Source organism: Bombus pyrosoma, linkage group LG10 (genome assembly GCF_014825855.1).
Source record: "Bombus pyrosoma isolate SC7728 linkage group LG10, ASM1482585v1, whole genome shotgun sequence".
NCBI classification, from domain to species: Eukaryota; Metazoa; Arthropoda; class Insecta; order Hymenoptera; family Apidae; genus Bombus; species Bombus pyrosoma.
In genome coordinates, this window is record NC_057779.1 from 9,974,134 (window position 1) to 9,995,826 (window position 21,693).

General features: G+C 43.9%; 1 protein-coding gene across 1 annotated transcript in view; it reads right to left on the reverse strand.

The window, feature by feature from the left end:
* Positions 1 to 21,371, reverse strand: part of LOC122571603 (zygotic gap protein knirps-like) — a 40,973-nt gene extending 19,602 nt beyond the window's left edge. Inside the window, exons 1-2 of the mRNA XM_043735565.1 lie at positions 19,398 to 21,371; positions 6,793 to 6,870 (exon numbers count right to left, since the gene is read on the reverse strand). Coding sequence (XP_043591500.1) covers positions 6,793 to 6,870 — 78 coding nt within the window. The 5' untranslated portion in view covers positions 19,398 to 21,371. The remainder of the gene's footprint in view (positions 1 to 6,792; positions 6,871 to 19,397) is intronic.
* Between the last annotated feature and the right edge of the window lie 322 nt (positions 21,372 to 21,693).

Consider the following 21,693-nt stretch of genomic DNA (forward strand, 5'->3'; position numbering starts at 1 on the left):
CACTTACGACGTAGATGAATTGTCCACGACGCGATTCCCTTTTTTCCACGGGTCATAACGGGTATAAGCCGAATTTAAAAAATTATGGCACGAGCGTTGGTATCTTAATTCGAACGAGTTAGGTCAGGAATAACGATTGCGAATGGTCAACGTGTTTTCGGTTATCGATAGACATCATGGATAGCAGATATTATCTTTGGTTATTGGTAATCAGTGTTAGAGACGAGTTACAATTAGATTTTCAACTTTAAGAATTGAAGGGATGTGCTGCGATAAGAAGCTTTACTTTACGGTAATTTGAGTAAATCGACGAAACTCAACTCACTATGCTACGAATTCACAATCAATTAACATTTGTGGTACTCTTGCTCTTTCCACACGGTTGGATTTAAATTAATAGATTAAAAATTATTGCCGCGAATCCTCCGATCGTTACGAGGGAAAGATTTTCATGATTGAAAGAAGAAAGGTAGTTGGTCGTAATGCTATAGATATTTGAATTTCTTCAAACTTTATAGAAGCGTAGAATTCCGATGCAAGAAGAAATAGTGGAAAGGAAGATATTTAACATTTTCTTGGTTCTCTCTTATCCTAACAATATTCTAAAAAATAGATATCAGTTACTTAAATTGACTGAAAAATATTGCGAATGAAACGCGTTAACGCAACGTCGGCCTTTAATGGGTTGACACCTTGAGGCACTGTTGCAAGCATTTCAACCTACCTAATCGTGCACTCTGTGCAATAAACGCATAAAACGCACTGCTTGCTTCTCACGTCCGGAAAACTCGACACTTCCAGGCGCTAAGTGCTTTCTCGAGTACTTCCAGCGGAAGTGGCTGGAATTCCAGGCTATGCGAGCCACGGACCGCAACTGGATCCGCCTCGAAAAAAGAAAGGATCGATGAGCTCGGCGTGAAGAGCGATTTCGCCACGAAATCGGCTCCGCGTCCTCGATCCGTCGCGGCTCCATTGTCGCGCGATGAATAACGAGCGTCGAGGCCCGAAACGTGAATCACGCGTACGCGTTTCGACGGGGCCACGGAACGAAAAATTTGTCGCGATGTCGGTCGCGCATAATCGCCTCCGCGGAAAACAATGGTCTCCGAAGACGATTTGCATGAGAACGCGCGGCGAATCCCCGAATTCTCCTCCCCTTCCGGCCGAGACCGTACGCTAACGAGCGTGTCGAGCCTTGCAGATTGGTGCAGCGCAGGAGGATGGAAGCCGGGTCACGAGCGTTAATATTCACGCGCGCGTTCTGCACTCCTCTTCGTTCGAAACCGACCGAATGGCCTTCCACTGACCAACCCGATGGCTGCCGTTTTTCATCGACACCGAATCGTCGTGGAATTTGGATGCGAATACGGCACACGACGAAATGAAGAATCGACAAGTGGGTTTGAGAGATATAAGTCACTGTGTGACGACAGTTTAGAGCAGTTTGAGGTCGATCGGACAAAGTTTCTTGGAGTATGACAGATATCGCGTAATATAGGATTTAGGTAACAAATATTTACATGTATAGTGGATAAGAATAGCGGAGAAATAATTGCGCTTGCGTGTCCTTATTCTTCGAGCGAAGCGTTTCTTCATCGGGTTCTACATTTTACTTTTATAATATCAAATTCTCGCAGCTGTACGAAAGTATTTCCAAACGATACGAAATTTATCAACTAATCTCGAGCTAAGACCAGGACTTAATTGGTATATACAAAAAGTTCTGTAGCAGATAGAATGGTGTGCAAATACTTTTTGTATCTTGTATAGCAAGCGATGGAATAAACCTAACGTACAAATATCGAGATAACTGCAATCTTTCATCTATGGTGCCCTACTCGCAAAAAAGCACGAGATGAATAATATTCATTGAAAATATTGGACTTTGGACTGAGGCGACCGATCAGTCAGACGAGGCCGAAGACTGGATCATACGTCGTCTCTCGCACACATCCGGAGAACATGATGTCACCAAAAATGGAAGAAGTCCAAGCGGAAAAGGTGGCAAGAGGTGTAGAAGGAACGAGGGGAGCCTCGTTCTTCGATGTAGCGCCAAGAATTCGAGGCAGTCGTTAGTATGCTAATGAGAGTTCTCCGTTTCTTGGTTCGCTCCCGTAATGCGCGTTTCGGTAAATTATTTCAAATATTTCCCGAACTTCGTCCCCCCCCCCTCTCTCTCACACACACACATACACACACGCACGCACGCACGCACGTACGCACGCACGCACGCACACTGTTTTGGATAGACGTCTGTGGGCTTCGTGAGAATGGAGAATCTCTCTCTCACTCGCGGAGTTTCTAAGGAGACGCACGACGTTCTGTGTTGAAACGAAATAGAAGTAAAAAGTGGAGATAGATCGTGTGCGATTTGTCGACGCTCGTACCGACAATGTCAAAGTTGACCCTCATTTTTTCTCCTTTCACTGGACTATAAATGGAAAAGCGGAATTCTTTATGAACGCGCGAAGTCGTACCTGGTTCTATGTTCCCACTTGAGACTTTTTTTTGTCGTTTGCTGGAGAGTGTTATTGGACACTGGAGAATATCGTGTGTAATCGTCACGCGTAACGGTTAAAGGTTACTTTGCTTGGGACTTAAAAAATTATTATACGCCGACTGCTATACTCATTTCGTCGATTGGGGGATTTATCCGAGTAACATGAAAGTTTGCTTATTCGTAAATCTGATAAACTAAGATGTAAAACGAAAGATTATCTCTTATACACGTAGAAATATTGTATTGCCATTAATTACTATAAGCTTCATCTGGAGGAAAAATAGTTTCATTCCGATGATCCTACTAAACCTGAAAATCTTTATCGTATATATTTAACGGGCAAGATAAAAATCTCAGGCTTCGCTGTATGTAATTTATTCAAGCCCTCTAAACCAGCTAAACGACAACGTCGTGACAAACTTCCCTTCGAGCGTTCAGAAGCGCTCAAACACATTGAACACACATACCGACGAAAGCGACTTAGAGGTCGTCGCGTCGATGTGGATGAAAGATGGGTCGTCAGGACCTTTATTTCTTTGCCTTTGATTCTCACCTCTGGACTCTCGCGTCTCGATATCAGGCCCCGATGGCGCCGTTATATATCCCGGCGATAACATCGAAAACGCCGTGAGAGCAAACGTTCCAGAGCTCGGTATTTCTCTCGGGTTCGTGGCTGCCGTGTATACTTACACGGCCACGATGATAATATTAATTCCCCGGGCTGGTATATCGTTTTTCATACGATCTCACGCCGGTGATCCACCATCATTAATTAAACATTCAATTCGTATGAGAAATTTTCACGATCGAGAGCGCCGGCCTCTCATCTCGCTCCGGGGAACGTTGACATGATCGATGCTGGATCAGGGGCGGGAAAAAGGTCCCGGGAACTCGGCGAACGGCGATTTGTCCTGCTAACGGGAACCTGGGTCGAAAAAATTCGCCTGCGATGATGTTCGCCAAAGAACGAGGTCGTAATATGTGGTTCGAGGTTTTTGTATCGCGAGAAACATTAAGAAAGTAGTACATAAATGCATTGTGATAGGAAGGATAAGTAGTTTGTACAGTTAACTTCCCTCCCCCCCCTCCCCCTATAGGTAAATGTATTTTCTCAAATTTCATAGATCAGTCGAGTTAGCTATGGTTCGGTCTAATTTTTATTTATCGTTCTGCACTTTCAAAAGAATCTGACAAATTTGTGGGATTCGTTAATTACATTATACGGCAGAATATGCAACGCATTAACGAAATGCTCGATTGTCGGATCGCGGAATAACAGAAAATTTGGATTTGGCGCTTTGCAAGAAAGATGGGAGCAGGCTGATATTGTAAGCAAGGTTCTACTGCACATACGACCGTTCGTTAAGTCGAGTGCTCAAAATCTATTTGAATAAAAATGAAGATTCTCCAGTGAGATTTCTCACTGGATCGTCAACGGCCTAGTTAACCCACGAAGGATTAATTACCAGAGGTCCAAGACCATACTGGAGAACGATTTATATCGATGAAGCTTATCCCACGCAATATGTTGAAAAATGTAGAAATTTCCTTTAAATCGTTAAAAACGAATCGCTTAAAGCAATCTCGAAATATATATACACTAACGCAATAGCAAAGCGAAGACGCTGTAGGATGACCAAATCACAATTGCTCAAGAGTACCCATAAACCGAACCTGTCCCAAAAACCACACCCAGAACTTCGAACACCTCTCCGCTAGAAAACCACTAATAAACATGTAAGCGTCGCCGTCTTATCTCGGAGGTATCCAGCGTAGAACCCGGGCGAGAAAACCGTAAGAGGAAGGATGGATCGGAGCGCGTAACAGGTCGAGCGAGGAGGAAAGGCCGATCGCGGACAAGGAGGCTTTCAAAGACCACCGATAGGTATCCACACATAAATCCGTATCACGTGTGTAGGTCGTATTTTCCCTGGGTTCGTTCGATCCTAGAGAGATCCCACGAGTATAGAGAGAGAGAGAGAGAAAGAGAGAGAGAGAAAGTCTAATTTACCTAAAACGCGTTATCTGGTGGCTCGGTCTGCGGGAAAGTAAACGCACGCGGCAGAAAACAGAGACAGCCCGTGGCCCGTGGTTGCCTTAATGAGGTCCAATTACTATCGGATGGGTCACTTAGTATGCGGTACCGATATTCCACGGTGCACCACATTAGTGGGACGGTGGACGAGGAAGGGGAGGGGGGAGGAAACGGAGTTGAGAGGAAAGAGAGACGAGAAGAGCAAGGGTCAACACCCTTCGGAGGGAGAGAACCGCGGTCTAACGAGAGAGACTCCACTGGCTTCGTCCTGTCGTTCGATTCGACTCGTACGAGTTCCCGCGAGCGCACGTGCGCCGAGGAATCCACCGATTGAATATTATTCGCGGTCCTTATCGATCGTTGCCGCCGCGGGAACATCGAAGGACATCGCGATGAAAGCGCAGTCCCCGCTTTGCTCTAACCATTCTCCGCTATTCTTGCCTGACGGCTCAACCTGGCCGCTTGTCGTCTCCGCGAGGTCACCATTTTTCACCCTTTCGCAACGAGGAAATAATAGATGCTCGAAGAATAAGAAGGAAAAGAAAATCGTTCAAACGTATGGTACAAAGAAGTATGCTCTTGATTATATCAACGTGGATTTCTAGACTTGCCCATTTGCATCGAGTGATACGTTGGAGGCCGTATTTCATAATGATCGCGACACCTGTATCAATATGTATCACTTTCGTCGAGATAAAGATTTTTCCTATTGATCGTTATGCCGTTATTACGAATTGTATTAGGTGCGCATGAAATGTCGTTTTTCTGACAAAGGGTTGAGACATACTGCGAGAATTCTAAAGAAAGTAAATTCGAGGCTGAAGAAAAATAATACGAAATTCGTTCTGGAATGATGGCGAAATAAATCGAAGGGAATAAACGTTTAGCTCGGTGTTAACTGTCGCACTTGTGTAACGCGCAGTCGTCACTAGCAACTTTTTTACGAATTACGTGAAATCTGTGCAAAGATTCACTGACTTTTCCTTACATTACGGCACCGTTCTTACGGCTCGATTTACGAGCCTTTCCCTGGAAAATTATTTATTGAAAATAAAACGCCTATTGGTTACGCGGCTATTTGCATACTGAGCGAAACCTGAGACATTTATGTTTCCACGGAATCGCGAAATGCGTCGAAATTCGCGGATAAATTTTCCATCGTTCATTTGTCTCCGGCTTTCGAAATTTTTCTCGAATTTACGCTTCATCGTAGATCTTCTTACTTCCGAAACTTTCTTCCATAAACAAATTTGGGAATAAAAAGTACTAATTTCTCACAGAGAGATGGAAAGATTTAAAAAAGGAATTATTAAACCATCGATCAGTTACTAATTTCTATCTCGAAGCTTGTTTCAGATATCAACACTTAAAGTTTGTCAAAAGTCGATCAAAAATAGAGTCGATAGGAAAGAGAGTGAAACGTTTCGATTGTCAGCCGTATGGCACACGAGAAAAAGTTTCCGCCATGTGTCACGTTTTCGAAGACAATCGCGTTATGCCCACGAAACCGTCCTCGAAGGAGGACGATCTGAGATAATCGATTAGTCGCGCTCGATTCTCTCGTCCACTTATGGATTCGAGCCGGGCGAGCGTTTTTCGCATCCATCGGAATGGGACTTTCTCACCTACCTCGCTGATAGTCCGACGTGTACGTGCCTGTTGTTCCCTGTCGCGATTCGACACGGCTTATTAAACTTCCCGCCTTTTTAAATCGGAGTGAACGCGATGAGGCGCGACTTCGAGCCGATACCAGAGACCATAGATTGCTGTTACTTCGATCTTTCGCCGGCGATTTCAACGAGTAGGTGAAGCGCCAACTTATCGTCGAATTAAATTTTCTTATTTTCTGGATTAATATTCACAGTGCTATTTTAAAATCTTGATTCCTATCGAATAATATTTTTAACGGTACAAAGACAGTTCACGCGACGGTGAACACGAATTTTGTAAGTTGAATCTCCTTGTTTCAACACGATTTAACTTTCTTCTTTTTATATGTTGTTTCCCCTAATACCTCTTACGCTGTCGATCGAAAGTTAAATAGGTAGAAAGATAGAGGAAATTTCTACCAGCTTTCGTATCGCTATTTACGAAATAATAACGATATTAGCAAAAAACAGTTGCGATATTTATCTAGTTAATTGTTCTGTTTAAGAATAAAATAATTGGATTGGCCATGTATAAGATGCTGAGGCCCTTCAGTAGCATAAGCCATCTTACGATCGAGGTTCAAACGATGATTAAACAGACGTCTTACCTTGCATCCCTCGCAGGTGAACGCTCCGAAATGAAAACCCGCGGCCGGCTCGCCACAGACCTTGCACGCTTGATTCATCTGCAATTATAGAAATTATGTTATTCGAAGGATAGCGGTGCGTCAGTCAGTTAGCACGGCTCATCCTTGGTGAGATAAAGAGACCAAGAGGCCGACTCGTATAGCTAGCGGGGAGGAGGAGGTTAGTTGTGGAACAGAGAACGGATGAGAGGGAAGAACAGGGCGAGGAAGGGAGAGGGAGGGGTGACGAACCGGTTCTCCGCGTTCGCTTCGATTTTTATTCCTCCCACAATATCTTACGGATGTTCGAATGCTATTTGGATTACCGGGAAGAGGAGAGCTTGAAAAATTATTCTCCCTCCTTCGCGAGCCGCTTTCTTTACGACCATTATCGCCCCTGACACGGTTCAACGTTGCGCTAATGCTTCAGGCATCCTCCACTCACGACGATCGATTTCGTTCGCGTTCTCATCGCGCCTGTCTTTATTCCCGCATTGTTTCGTTCGACGTGATCTTTGACTTCGGTTCGAGCACAGTTTGTATTTCCCCTAACAGCCTGCGCTACGAACCATCGTTTCCATCGCGCCCATTCATCGTCGCTTCTATTTAATAAACGCCCCTTCTGCGCGCGATTCGTCGCGAGATTGACGGAGGACCATTAACAGTTTTTCCGTCAACTCGACTCGACTGGAACTTTTTCTTTTTTTTTTTTTTTTTTTCTTTTCTTTTTCACAGACAGATCCGCTGCCAGTAACAACCGTGAATCGAATCAGAGGACTGTGGCGTTCATAAATCAGCGCTATCTCGGTAAAAGCCATCGCCATCCGCCGGTGCGCGCGACTCGGTGTCAGGGCGATGGTCGCGTTTCTCGGGTAAAACTGGAATAAAATTAGACCATCGATGATCCGATAAGGGAACCTTACCTATGAGGGGCCTCGAACGCACCTGGCTTCCTCTAATGTCGTTATACCACGTTTATCTCGGCCAAAGATGGCTGGCTCAAATCATTCGACCGACACGCGAGGCCTTGCGAAACACACCGAACCGAGCGTTTTCTAATATACCGACTGAAAAAGGTTTAATTACATAATTGTGACTAGCTTTTTGAAATTCAACGGGGATGTCGAAGTTTCCAATTCGAGAGAATTATTCAGGCCTCTCCCGGAGAACCGTGTGTCGTTCCTCAAAAAATGACTATATTCGGAAGAACCATGGAAAACACGATTGCCTTTAAACCGTCGATCCTTTTTTAAACGTTTCTGTAGCACGATTGATTCACGACGAATGTCAGTGGAGGATTACACTGGCAGCATTCGATAACAAGAAACCTGGTATCGCGGTGAAGAGCATTGTATCGCAATAACGAAGGGTAGTTAATCTCTGCAAAGACGCGTTTTTGCGGCCAGCTCGTCTTAACGAGAATTCAAAGTGAGCGTAATTAGAGTCTAGCCGCGACACGAGCCGCTTCTAATCGTCTCCTCGTGATTGTTCTTCTAAAGGAAAGTAGCTGGCGCCCGCGAACGGTAGGCTGTCGGTATTAAACGACGAACAGAGAAACGGAGAAACGCTGTGAAGCTTCAAAGGGTGGGAGATGGTCGAGCAGAGAGGGAGAGATAGAGAAAAAGAAGAGTCGACTCGCAGGTTCGTTAAGGTTTCCAAGTTTTTTCTCCACGCAGTTGTTTGACGCCCGCTCTTTCTTTCATTCCGCTTACTGATGAGCCGAGACCATCCTCTTTTCCTCTCCTTTGCCGTGGAGAAACGGACAGAGCTATAGGTGTCTCTCCTTTTTTTCCTTTTCCCCCTTTTCTTCAACGCGACCATCTCGTGCCACGACAATGACCTACTCGTTCGTCCAGACATTTTCGAATCATTATGCCGGAAGTCGTTGCCTTCGAACACGCTGTTTGAAACGGTTAGAGGAGTTTCTTGCGTCTTTGGAATCGTTTCTTGCGGCGTTCGAGCGATAAAGCTAGAGCGATTTCAGGAAAACGATGAATCGCTCGAGATGCCGAGGGTAGTAAGTCGCAACTGTATTGTACGGACAGTAAGTAAAATCGCCTAAATCCTCGATGAAAGCATCCTTTTAGCATCGATTTGTTAATTTATAATTTTTCATAGAAACTTCACGTTTCGGAATTTTCATCACTTTTTTGTAAAGTTGATGCGCGAATAAGGATACCTTCTCTCCTTGTATTGCTTACTTCTTCATATAGCTTGCATCTCGATTCCTTTGGCACGAGTTTTATACGTTAGTGGTCGATAGCTTTAACGTTAATTGCTTCACGAAAAACCTACAAGATTCACGCTGCGGATTAGCCTCGATCAAATCGCAATCTTTCGAAAGTAAAAAATTATCGCTAGTTTATTACCAGAGGACATTTCACTGGCGAATGATGCATCAAAAGTGAGACGCGGGCAGTAAAAGGACGGTTATGTAATGGATTATTTATATTACATTTGATGATATAAAATACGATGCATTTGACGAGCAACGTGCTAAAAGCTGCAATATATTATACCATCTAAAGGTTGTACGCATCAACGAGACTTATCTTCCTTCACCACAGCCTAACGATATTACGTAGATTTCATTAAGTCACATAGGATTTTTCTTCGTTAATCTTTCTCGCTATTACCTAGAAAAAAGAACTTGAATACCCTATCCATAGATATACAATATTATTCCGCTAAACGTAACACTGGATTGCTCGAAAGAAAGTAAACCTTCGCTTATTTCTCACACAAGTATTCGAATATTTATAGAAATCCTTTATACGTATACTATGTGTGTCATACTAAACACTTTGAGATTTCATTAGTACCGTGCATGGTTATAAACTGGTAGAGCTGATAGAGCTGATAGAGCTAAACAAACCAGGAAATGTACATGGAAGCTGCGAAAGTACCTATATGTTTCTCAGAGATCACAAAAGTGTTTAAACGTTCGATTACCCATCGTATCAATAAACCTCGATATTCAGTGGCATCATCTTGCGCGCTTATTGTGTATTTCACACGGCTATTCGCGCTCTACAATATTCTTTTACCAAATCACCGTAAACTCGTCTCGTAACTTGTAAGAAATAAATATTTGCAAATTGATTTCAAATTTTACCGATATAATCGTGTCTCAGGCCAATCAAATTTCGATACGTTTTGTATAAGATAATCAACATTTACGTAAAAGTCCTCCGTAGTAAACGTTCAAATAGCTTCACGAACCACTGCGTACACACGTAAATAATTGAAATCCAAAAATATTTCGAACTCTGACATTTGATAGCCTCGTGGAATGCTCGAAGCAACAAAATCGAAACACAATCCTGCGCCGGTCATAATTCCATTTCAAGGCGGCCAGAAACAGCGAGCGGAACGCGTGAGAATGCTCGCGGAGCTTTCGGGCTCGTAAGCGAGCGGATCTTTCTCTTTCCTTCTTTCGCTCGTAAATAGAGGAGAGAGACAAGGAGGATGAAAGGTTAAGCGGCGCAAAAACGGGGCGCGGAGCTAATATCGGGACGTGTTGTTTCCATCGATGCGCAACCGCGTGAGGAATATTCGAGCCGTGGCGTGCACGCAGCCAGACGTTGATTAACAGTGGTCTCGCGATTAACAGTAAATCACAGAGCGCATCGATTCAGCCTTCTCGTAACCGTATCCGTGGCCCGTAACCGACCGGTGACTATAACCAGCGAACGGTACCATTTAAGTAGCCGAGCCTATTGATTTTACAAAGGATCTGGACGCGCGTGCACGGACCGATATCGATTCTATCCCACGAGCTGGCCCCGATTCGGGCCAAGGCTGTTCTCTACTTTGCCAAGAATCGATCTTTTTGCCCTAAAGTGTCTCGCGAAATCTGCCATGTTTACGGTTAACCCTTTCACGGTACGAAGACGTAAGGAGGAATTCAGAAATTCAATTATTTCTTCGTCGTCGTCCCGTCTCGAACGATCGAACTAATTTGCAATTTACAAGTCGCAGATCGCGAGCTACAAATTGCTAGTACCAGTGAATTTTCTTAGATGATGCTAATGAATAAGCTCTGGCGGAATTTTACTAATCGTAACGCAGTTGCTTATCCAATGTTTAAGTCGTAATTGTCGATTCATTGATTTTCGAGCTCCTAGTATTTTGTCTACAATGATGTGTATACTACCGTCTAATGAAATATTTAATCTTTGTACGAAGGAAGATTTTTATATCGTTTCTAATATCGAGTAGAGAATCGCGATACTGGATATTCACGACAATAGTAGGAATCCCCTGGTGTGCCAACGAAACAATAGGAATTTCCTAAAGCATAGTCATCGACGTGCGACCTCCGGCATTAATATTCGTATAGACCGAGCGAGGGGATTTACGGAAACGATCGCTCCACCTTCCGTGAAATTTCTTCCCATGGTAAAGGATTCCGGTTACCAATGCTCGGAGCGGTCTCGAGCTCCACATCGGCGAGGAGACGCTTATCACGGGCACGAAGCATCAGATAACGCGCGAACTACCAGCCAAGGAGCGTTCCCGCGCATTTATATGCAAAAATACTCGAAGCCAGTGCGCCGCATCGAGAGAAGCAACAAGACCGACTCCATAATCTGCCCATCGACGTCTCATTGGTCCCGGCGGATGTTGCACAAAGGCAAAACGCTTCGAGGAGAAGCGGCTGGCTCGTGTATGTACACACGCGCACACCTCGTACCCTAGTTTCCACGAGTAGAGTCAATATTTGCTTGGCACTCGTTTGTTAATGAAGTCGATCGACCTGCTCCAGATATCGGTTTACCGTGCCAAGAGGTAGCTTTCCAACTCCTGCAACGAGAACGCCGACGATCGACGAAAAAAGGTACAACGAATGGGTCAGAAACGGGAGAACCCCTCCTGTCATCGTTCCACTCGTCCTGCGAAGCACCACGCGCGTCTAGGGGCACGTCGAACGTTTACGCGCCATTAAACTCGAGTCCCGTATGACGTTTATCCCTTTATGAGAGTTTTTTATCTCGACGATCCCTTGACTGACTTCCTGCCATTGTCCTTTCACCCCGAATAGTAACCCTTTACTTAACCGAGTTCTTGTATTTTTTCTTTGGGGAGCAGCGGAGAAAGGAGAAAATGGTGGCGAAAGGATGGAAGGGAGTGGCAGAATATCGTAAGAATATCTCGGTAGATAGAACTAAATAGTTGACGAAATTTTACAAGTTGAAAGATACAAGCGAGCAGCACCGATAATATCAAGAAGTTTAGCGACGCGACAATTGAAATTTTACAAGTTCCTACAGCTATTGCATATTTGATGAAAAATTTGTAAATCCTGAACGAGACGAAATAATCGATCGACTATCCTATACTTGACGGAAAATTATAATTCTGGAAAAGAAATTTACTGTAACTAGGAAATTGTTACGCGAAAAGAGAGTCTCGATGGTGAATGTTGAAATTTTGTACGATTATAGCTACTTGTTATTGAAATATTATACTTCGAATTACATATATGGATTATATATGGATTATATGTATAGCGTTGTCTATTTATTACCAAGTAAAAGTGTTCCCATTAAGCTTTTCGAAGAGTCAGCTTCTGTTCGTAGCAGCGTTCACTCAGTCAATTCCAACGAGGAAACAGGTTTAAAATTATCTAATACACGAATAATAAATTCTCACTACCGTTATACGTATTTGCAATCCAGAATCACCGATATCTCATTACTCCAAAATTCAAGAAGTCGATGATATTTCAAAATTCTAGAGAGAAAGAACGATAAACGAGAATACCGAACGATCGACACCTTCGTTCGCGTGGTCGTTCCAAGAACTGAAATCAACGTCCATAAAGTGGCTAGGCGCGTGTCGTTTCCATAGCTGTTTCGTTCCATTTCCTCGGAATTAATTTTACTGGACTGTAATAGAGGTGGGACACGGCCTGGGCAGGCGACAAAAAGCAAAGAACGAAAAGCGTGCGAGAGGATAATCGTCCAATTAAACGGTCTCGAATAATCTTTCGTCGATTGCGTTTTCCACGAGCGAGCGAGCCGAAGGAAACTAGTTCTTCGGTCGCGTGAACTGTAATTACTCGGTTGACAGGGGACCGTGATTGTTACAATTCTACCGGTCAAGCCTTTGCTAGAGAAAGCGTGGCGCGATTTAATTAATTGGCGGGTATATTAATTCGCGAATTTATGGCCGCGTTAAGAATGACCGCTTGATTACCGGGCTGCCGTTTGATATACGGCTGGCCATTTTTCTCGCTAAGTTAATGAGTTAATGAGTCCGCTCGAAAGAACGGGTCGATATATCACCGGCTCGTACTGTGCCGTGTATAAGCAACTGCGTCAAGGGAATTTCTCGCACGAAAGTCACCGCTCGGAGAGACGGTTGCTCGCGATCTTATCGTTCTGGCGCAGTTACGCGCGCGCGGCCACGAGCGCGTGGATCATGCGGCCTGGTTAAAATATACCGACGATTATGTCCGTTTATCGCCAATTAGGAGGAACAAACGGGACGATTCGGTCGCTTTTACCCGAGGCGCGACAGCTAACGCCAGCTTCCAACAAGGTCGTTTACTACTGCTTCTAGATTACCTTTATCGTAGGAAGATGGGTGTTCCTCTGCTCAGGGGAAATTCCTATGCATCTCGTTTCGCATTTGCCAATTATATGTAACGTACCGTTTCATTATAGAGGCTTCCACGAGTATTTTCAATGGAAAATGAAACACTTAGACACAAGTTTTAATCTTCGAACAAACATGTTTTTATCGCTAATTACGCAATTTGCTGAAAATAAGATCCTCGCGAAGCAAAGAATTCCAAATGATAAATCGAGGACTTCTACGAACGTTTCTGAAACACGTCGACTGCTATGACTACATTACCGGTAAACAAGAAACGTTTGGACTCAATTGAATACAATTTTCTAAAAATAAAACTCCTAGGAGGACAAATGCAAATGTATTGCCGAATGATCGAAAAAAGAGTTTCTAGGCACTCGAAATTCCTTCGCTGACGAGACTCGCGAGAAGATAAACTCTAAGCTGGCCACGATCACCAGTTAGTTGTTGCCAGACCAACGAAGAAATACGAAAAGTCCCCTTCGTCACCGCAGGTTGCCCAACATCTACGATCTTATGAATTGTAAAGGGATGGAGATCTAGGAAAACGGACTCGAAAGGGAAACTGCAGTGTGTTGAAAATACGGCCGGGCACAGGTCGCGCAATTTGTATCGGCCTGGATGCGTTTTTAACGATCGGTTTGATGGATGATGGCCGCGCCTCGCTGGCACGTCGATCGAGTCCTTGAAAAATGATGCTCCAGATCGTTGTATACGCGTTCAGACACTCGAATCCACGACGTGTCACGCACACTCGCATGCGTGCTACGTGTATACGTCGGTTCCGAGCATATGGCAAGGGAGGACGGCAGCTTCTTTTCGGTTAATATGTTTTCGCGATCCATAAAGCGCCCGGTTGGGAGTCAAAGACAATTAATAACCTTCCGTAGGATCATTTATCGCGACAGTTTAGCCCCACGAGGCCGATCCTGGCTTCTTCTCTCTTTCTCTCGACGTGGATACGTATACGTGAAGAAGAGATTCGCTGACGGACCGACCAGAGTATTGTTCATCTCCTTGGCCCGTGACCGATCCAATTTTTAACACCGTCTATACATATACCTTCGTTGCTCTTCGAACGATTTTCCTCAGCCACTCGAAGTTAATCGACGGAAACCAACCCTTGCCGCGTGTGGGAATTCTCTTCCAGGATATCGTGTACGGAATTCGTTATGCCGAGACACGACGAGACGAGGGGAGGATTTCGAACGATATTCATCGATGGAAATGGATTAAAAAGTGGCCTTTCTGGTTACATTTGCACACTGAGGAAGGTTTAGGGTAGTTTCATTTGGAAAGTATCTCCACGTGTTTTGTCGAAACCAATGATTTTAAGAGGAAATCAGTTTGGAAGTATTTGCTCTATCGTTTTGGAAAATATTTCCCATTTTTTTTTTTTTTTTTTTTTTGGCAATAAGAAACATTACCCTTGACTTTTGTAACATCAATTTCGAATCAGTAAGAAAACTAGACGGTATAATCGCAAATACTTTGCGAGATATTTGTCACGATCCAAAGTGAAACTCTTGCTCGCCTAAGAAGACAGTTAATGACGTGTTGCTAAGAAAAAGAGTGCAGACGAAACAAGAGCAGAGGAGGGAACGTCGAACACGCGAGTTCACCTATTAACTAGCGCATACATTAGATCATGTGCGTGACAACGATCAAATACGGAGCTAAACAGTATTATCATTGACTAAAAACTCAAATCATCCTTCGTATTTAATTCAGTTTGCAACACGAAAATATTTATAGACAGATTTCACATCTCTTTCGAAGAATATACGTAGTAAGAACAAATCATCGCGTGATTCCTCGTTTTAATCACGTGCCACGTGATTTTCCTCAAACATAAGAAAACGAAATCGACGCGTAAAAAAAGTTCCTAGACCGCAGCGAGGTTTGATAGAGTTTATTAAAAAAATCTCTGTCAATTTGCTTGACATACGGACAAATCGTCGTAAACCTCGATTTAATCGTTCGCCTCCGTTGATTTATTCTCGCCGATTTCGAGCAGGGATTTTATGCGCGCGCTTTTCTCGCCGCCGGAACGGTCCATAGGTTTGCGTCGCGAGTCCCTGCAATTTAATCTCCCTTTATTCGACGATTAAGCGCATCGTCGTTGATTTACGATATCGTAAACGCGCGACGCTAAAGGCCTCGGGGATATCGCGTTGAAATTGTCTCGGAAGCTCGAGCGTGCTCCGCTCGTTCACAAAGCAAATCGAAAATTACAAAACTACCAAACCTGTCGAATGCTCTATGCTCTTCGTAGAGTCTCGCTACTCGATCGTTGATCGACAAGAACTCGACCGAAATCTGCTCACCTACGAAATCAATTCATCTTCGTTATACTACCGTAATTATAATCTCGTTTATGTATGGCATGTTTCAACTGTTAAAAGTATCATTCGTCTAGCTTCGTAGTTAATTAAGTTGTAACTTTATTCTCTACCGCGGTGAGTTTGCATGACTTGGAAGGATATAAATTTTTTATAACAATTTTACGTAAAATAGCAACGATAAAATAACAATAAAGTCGTAATTACGCGTTACGAGTTAATTATCCTGACGTTAACTATTACGCGTTTCCGTTACAGGTTGCTTGTGATAAAAAATGATCGTTAAATTTCTTTCCCGCGAAAACTGCACTATTTTCCCGTACACACACAGAGTGACCAACTATTTTCTTTGACGTCCAAGAAGAGAGAAAATAAAAAGGTCGGAACACATTCTCGGTTACTTTCTAAGCAATTGACTAACTGCGACGAACATGCGCGATAAAAGCGAGTATTACCAGTGTTTCCACATCTGGAAATGCAAATGGGAGGAAGCTACGAAGAGTGTAGTTCCCTGTAATTCGCGGATTATCGCGAATCGGACGGAGTGCATCGGTTCAGATTAGAAAAGTAACGGGTCGGCCGAATCGAGCCACTCTCTGTACCGTTAAACGCATGTTCCTGGGGACGTACTGTCGAGATAAGGAGTAACTGGAAAACCCGCCATATTCTTAACTTCTATTTTCCACCATATGCTCAAATATTTCGATACAAGTTCGACGAATAAAGAAATTAACGAACAAATAAAACTGGGAAAAGACGTGACCGGGATCGAAGAATTTAGATTTAGAGGATCGCTGGACGTGTGCGTTTCCCGCCAGAGAATACGGCAAAAAGGGAACGTGTAATACGAATTCGTGCGAAGTTTTACGGTTTTAAACGTAGAAGGGTGCACGAACGGAGGCGAAAAGGCGTTAAGTCAGATCACAACCCCAGTCACCAAGGGTTGACATGCAAATGAGGATCGACGAATTCTGAGGCGGCTTACGAGATCGTGACCAAGGGAAGCGGACCGTTAATTGTCCTTAAAAAAAAAAAAAAAAAAAAAACAAAAGAAGAGAAGAAAAAGCGGAATATCCCATCGTAGGAATTAAAGTTGCTTGCAGATTCTCTGGCGTCGATGAAATCCTAAAGCTATTATTTATATTCACGCTTTCTCCCGATGAGACGGTCGTTTTCAAAGTTCACTAGCTAATATACCGCGAGCAATGTGCAGTTTTTTACGGACTTTCTCCTAAAAAACCAGCTCCAAGGCTGCGTAATCCGCGAGATTGTAGCCTCGTGAACACCGTGCGTCGATACGGAGCGAATTACTTCTCTCTACGAATTACCGTTCTTTCCTTTAAAACGCACAAAAGCAAACGTTAAAGGAGGCGACACGCGGTGTTACTTTCAAAGGCCGTCGAGAGCTTCTCCCGGTGTACAAGTGGGTAATAACCGTATGAAAGGGTAACAATGATGGCTGACACGCCGCAACCAGGCTAAAAAAAGAGAGAGGGCAAAGGCAAAGGATGGAGGGGGGCAATAAATATATTTTGACATGGGAGAACCTGGCCCGGCCACCTATGCATAATAATTGTAACGCTCCGCGCTCGTTTCGTCTCTCTTTCTCTCTTCTTCGTCCTCTGTCGTCGTACACGTGCGTGTGTGTACGCTTCCGCCACGTCTCCTGCTCGCCTTTATTCCACGACGAACGTGTCGGCCTTTGTGCAACTCGAATTACTTCACTGTCTACCAGTAGGCAAATATTATAGCAACAGGCAGCCACGAGGGGTGATGATAATGTTTTCATTTACGACTAACCCCAGCCGACCGCATCGTTTCTATCGTTGGCGAGGGTTTCGAAAGTGCGAAGAAAGGACACTCGAAGAGAGGATACAAAAGGAGTTTGCGGCTGATGACCTTATCGCGACAGGATAGGAATAGAAATGGGACGTTCCGTTTGTTTCGAGAAGCGTTAGGTTGCTTAAATTCTATTGCCAATGCTAGCTATACTTCCCGCTCATTTGGTAACTCAGGAATCATTTCAGGATTTCAGCAAACAAATAAAAATGTATTTGGACTTTGTACATCTTTGTAAGTTGATAATCTTTCGATAATAAACGAACACCTTTGTATTAAATCGTGCAAAATAATACGAAATGCAAACATCTATAATTGCTTCCAACGTTAAAGCGAAAGAATAGATTTAAAATAATAATTGGGCAATAACTATAAATCGATTTTGTGTAATATATGCTTTGTAACTGAAAGTCCCTCGTTCCACTGAATCTTCCGTAATTAGGATCGTAAGAAGTAGTAGAAAATAAAGTAGGGTAATTATAGGCCAGATGCCGCATTGTCGGTACAGTCGATATCATAAAAGAAAAATGTACGGAACAAAAGCCAGACTAGTTACCTTTAAGGATTTTTCAATTTCGAGATAATACGTTTCGTTTCGCTTTGTATTCGCCAATTTACGAACGAAAAGTGTCAAAGAAAAAAGAAAACGATTGCAATTCTTACAGACATTCCTAGACAAGCTTTTAAAGAGGTCACAATTAGTAATTAGTTTTAGAGATTAATTATAATTGGATTAACGTTAACGAAGAAAAATGTATTGAAAAGAAAGTTTCGGAAAAAAATTCACCGTTCATCTAACAGGACCTCCCTATCGCACCTAAAAATTCTAAATTAGATCGGATCTTCTAGAATCTAGAATTAGGTGAATGGTAACGAAGAAGAATGTGTCGTGATATTTTGTTCGAATAAGAATTCATAACCCATCCGATAGACTTTATCCGCTTTATAACTGAAAATTTCAAGTCTAATTGGATCTTTTACAGTTCGTATCGTAGAGAGAAAAATGTCGTAATTAGAGAAGAGTCTATAATTAAAGATCACCGAGAGTCTATTTAGAGGAAATACGAATAAACGTCACGGGTTGAAAGCTCGGAGCGTGAGGAACAAAGCCGTCAATATCTTCGATCACCGATAACACCGGTGAAGCGTAGAGCACGCGGTCTCACGGTTTCGAAATTATATTCCAATCAAAATTTACTAGTCGAAGGGGTATTTTTAACGGTCCAGGCGTACTTAGGCCGCTATTAGGTTGCATTATCAATTTCACGCCATGGTATAATCGCGAGCAACGCAGCCACTTTGGATGTAGACTTTAATTTACGAGGGATAAATGGAGCGGTGAATGGACTGTAAGATTGACGAAACGCCGGTGATTACTGGCTGAACGCGAGTGATTTATTTTCTAGTTTTTACAACTATCATTAGTCGAACCATTTTTTCATCCCCTCTCGCCGTATCTGTGTACCTACAGTTTCTCAGCACGAAACATAAACCTCTAGTTCTCGTTTTAGGACGTTAAATTTTCCTTGCAGGATGTCAAAAATTCCTTATGAACGTGAACGAGCGGCAGATCGTACGTGCGTATCGAACAAATTTTCTGCGAAACGAACTATCGTACGCATTAATGTGTAAGAGAAAAAGCGACAACTATTTAAACGCTAAATTTCTACAGTCACGAATCACAAACATAGATAAACTACCATGGGAAGCGTGGGAGATTTCAACGCCGGTGGATCGCGCCGAACGACGTCGATGCCCGCATAGGAAACGCGATCACGGAACGCACAGTAGAATCGATTGACTTACCTTCGTAATCAGATGATATCCACACGAACGGGTTAACCGATGCCTCAGTACACCACAAACTTAAACCTTGTTCCTCGATTGTCCTCGAGTCCTCTTTCACACGTTACACACCATAACCTTCGTTCATCGATGTTCGACGAGCAAATAACCGAACAAGTTTCTCGCGAGACCGTCCGATCTTGTTCGACACACACTGCCCGAAAAATGTTGTTGTTCAACGGCGATCGGTCACGTGGCGTGGTGCACCGGACACCGTGCGCGCGTTTGTTCGCTTTTGTCGAAGCGCGGTAACCACGAAACGCAATCGTTCATACACGTTGCTGGGACTATGTCACGCGATCGACTTCACCCCCTCGGAAGGACACGCGTCAGATTATTTCTGTACCGTTCCCTCGATGCAAATCCTTCGACTGCCCCCGAGTGCTCTGCTCTCGATGATCCAAGCGAATCCGAGTGTAGTTTCCAGCTCTCCGCACCGTCTCTTCTTCGTCTTTCTCTGTCCTCCTCCCTCTTTTTCCTCGGCCGTCCCCGATCTAAATTTTTTTTCTCTACGTGTTATCGTCTGTCTCTGTCTCTCTCGAACATCCACGAGTCACGGTGCGGCCACGTCGATGGACGGGAGAGGACTGGCGCTTAGCGATCGCTGCGACCTGTTCGACTGCGTCGAACGCGCCTAAGGAGAACCACGGAGTCCCGTCGGTAACTCGATTTTCCCCCGTTAACAGAGGACAGTCGTACCTGCCCACAGGTATACGCCTGTTCTCTGACCCACCAATGGGCCCCAACCTGGCCCGATCTTTTAACCAATCCTGAACTGCTAGCTTCCTCGAAACCAACTATCCAGATACCTCCCATCGGTTCCCCACTTTGCGGGACACTACACTCCTCCACTCTCTGCTCCCCAAAGTAACACCGTTCCGCGTGCTCCGTGCCGATGATACCGCCGCAGAGGACTGATTACCGGCTGCGTAAAGAGGACTGGCTGCGTTAGCTGGCTTGAGAAAAGTCCCAGCCAGAGATTCTTTCTCTTTAGCATCGCGTTACCGATGATCTTCTAGCAATTTTTAGAAAGGAATTCGTGGAATTTGTTGGATCGCTTCGTACTAGTCGATCCGCGCTCCGAATTCAATCGAGATATTTGACGCAACAGAGGTACGTAGAAGCTTAACCGGGTTTGAACCATTTAATCGTGTCTTCGCATCGATGTCACCCTTTTTGTACGGGATTATAGTAAAATAAGACTTCTTAAATTGATCGTATACACAATCGACACGAGTTTTTAGAAAAATAAATTCTTGTTTATGACCCGATAGCGATCTTCATTGTCTTTCAAGATGTAGAGTAAAGAGTCGATCAAAATCGTAAATTTAGTAGTAATTTAAAGTCGTCCGAGATCGAGTTTAACGTTGTTGTTTGAAATCTTGTTATGACTTGAAGTAGAGTGAAAAGTAAATCGAAATCAGTCGCTCGATACGAAGTGACAAGATGAAGCTAAAAACTGCTGTTTGACGTCTGGTTGACGATTTTCAGCATCTCTCAACATGTAACGCGTAGAGAGCGGATCAAAATCACCGGTTATAGTTTTGAAAGTAAAACGCGCTGAAAGATCTCATTGTGATGTAATGCACGTGTAACGTAATTCCTTTCTTCTTCTTCTTCGTGCCAGTACCGAGAAAATCTACCATCGAACAAACTAATGTTTCGTTCCTGTGATTTTTACTTTCTAGTTCGTAAACATCCGCGATACGCGATCACAATGAACGATTCTTATCGCAGAGTGTAATATCCTTTCTAAAGTTTCAACCGTAAACCGTCCCTAAACCTATCTCTTCCCGAGAGATCTAAAGTCTCGCTCCAATAGCGCGGCACACCGCTCGCGCGCGCGTCTTCAATCTATACACAGAGCGCGCCAGACTCACCCATATAATTTAGTCTCCGGCCAGCAAGACGTAAGCGGCCGTAATCATAGCTATTACCCGCTCGCTGCTTCAATTAACGTACAGATCCGATAAACACAGCGAGAGCGGCGAGAGCGTTGCGGCGCGGACGGAGGCGCGGAATCGTTGATCTTGTCGCTTCCACCGGTGGCTGGGAACGAATCGACCTTGCGAAATCAGTCGGAGCAATTGGACGCATCGTCTAATCGCAATCGTTGGAAAAAGGATGAAAATCGAATGATTGTACAAAGTTTGAATGTTCGATGCTTCGAAGCACGATCTCGTGGATCGTATTTTTACGATTAATATCGCGTGAAACTCTTTCAGAGCTTGGTCGTCGAGGCTGTCGAGGTCTGAGA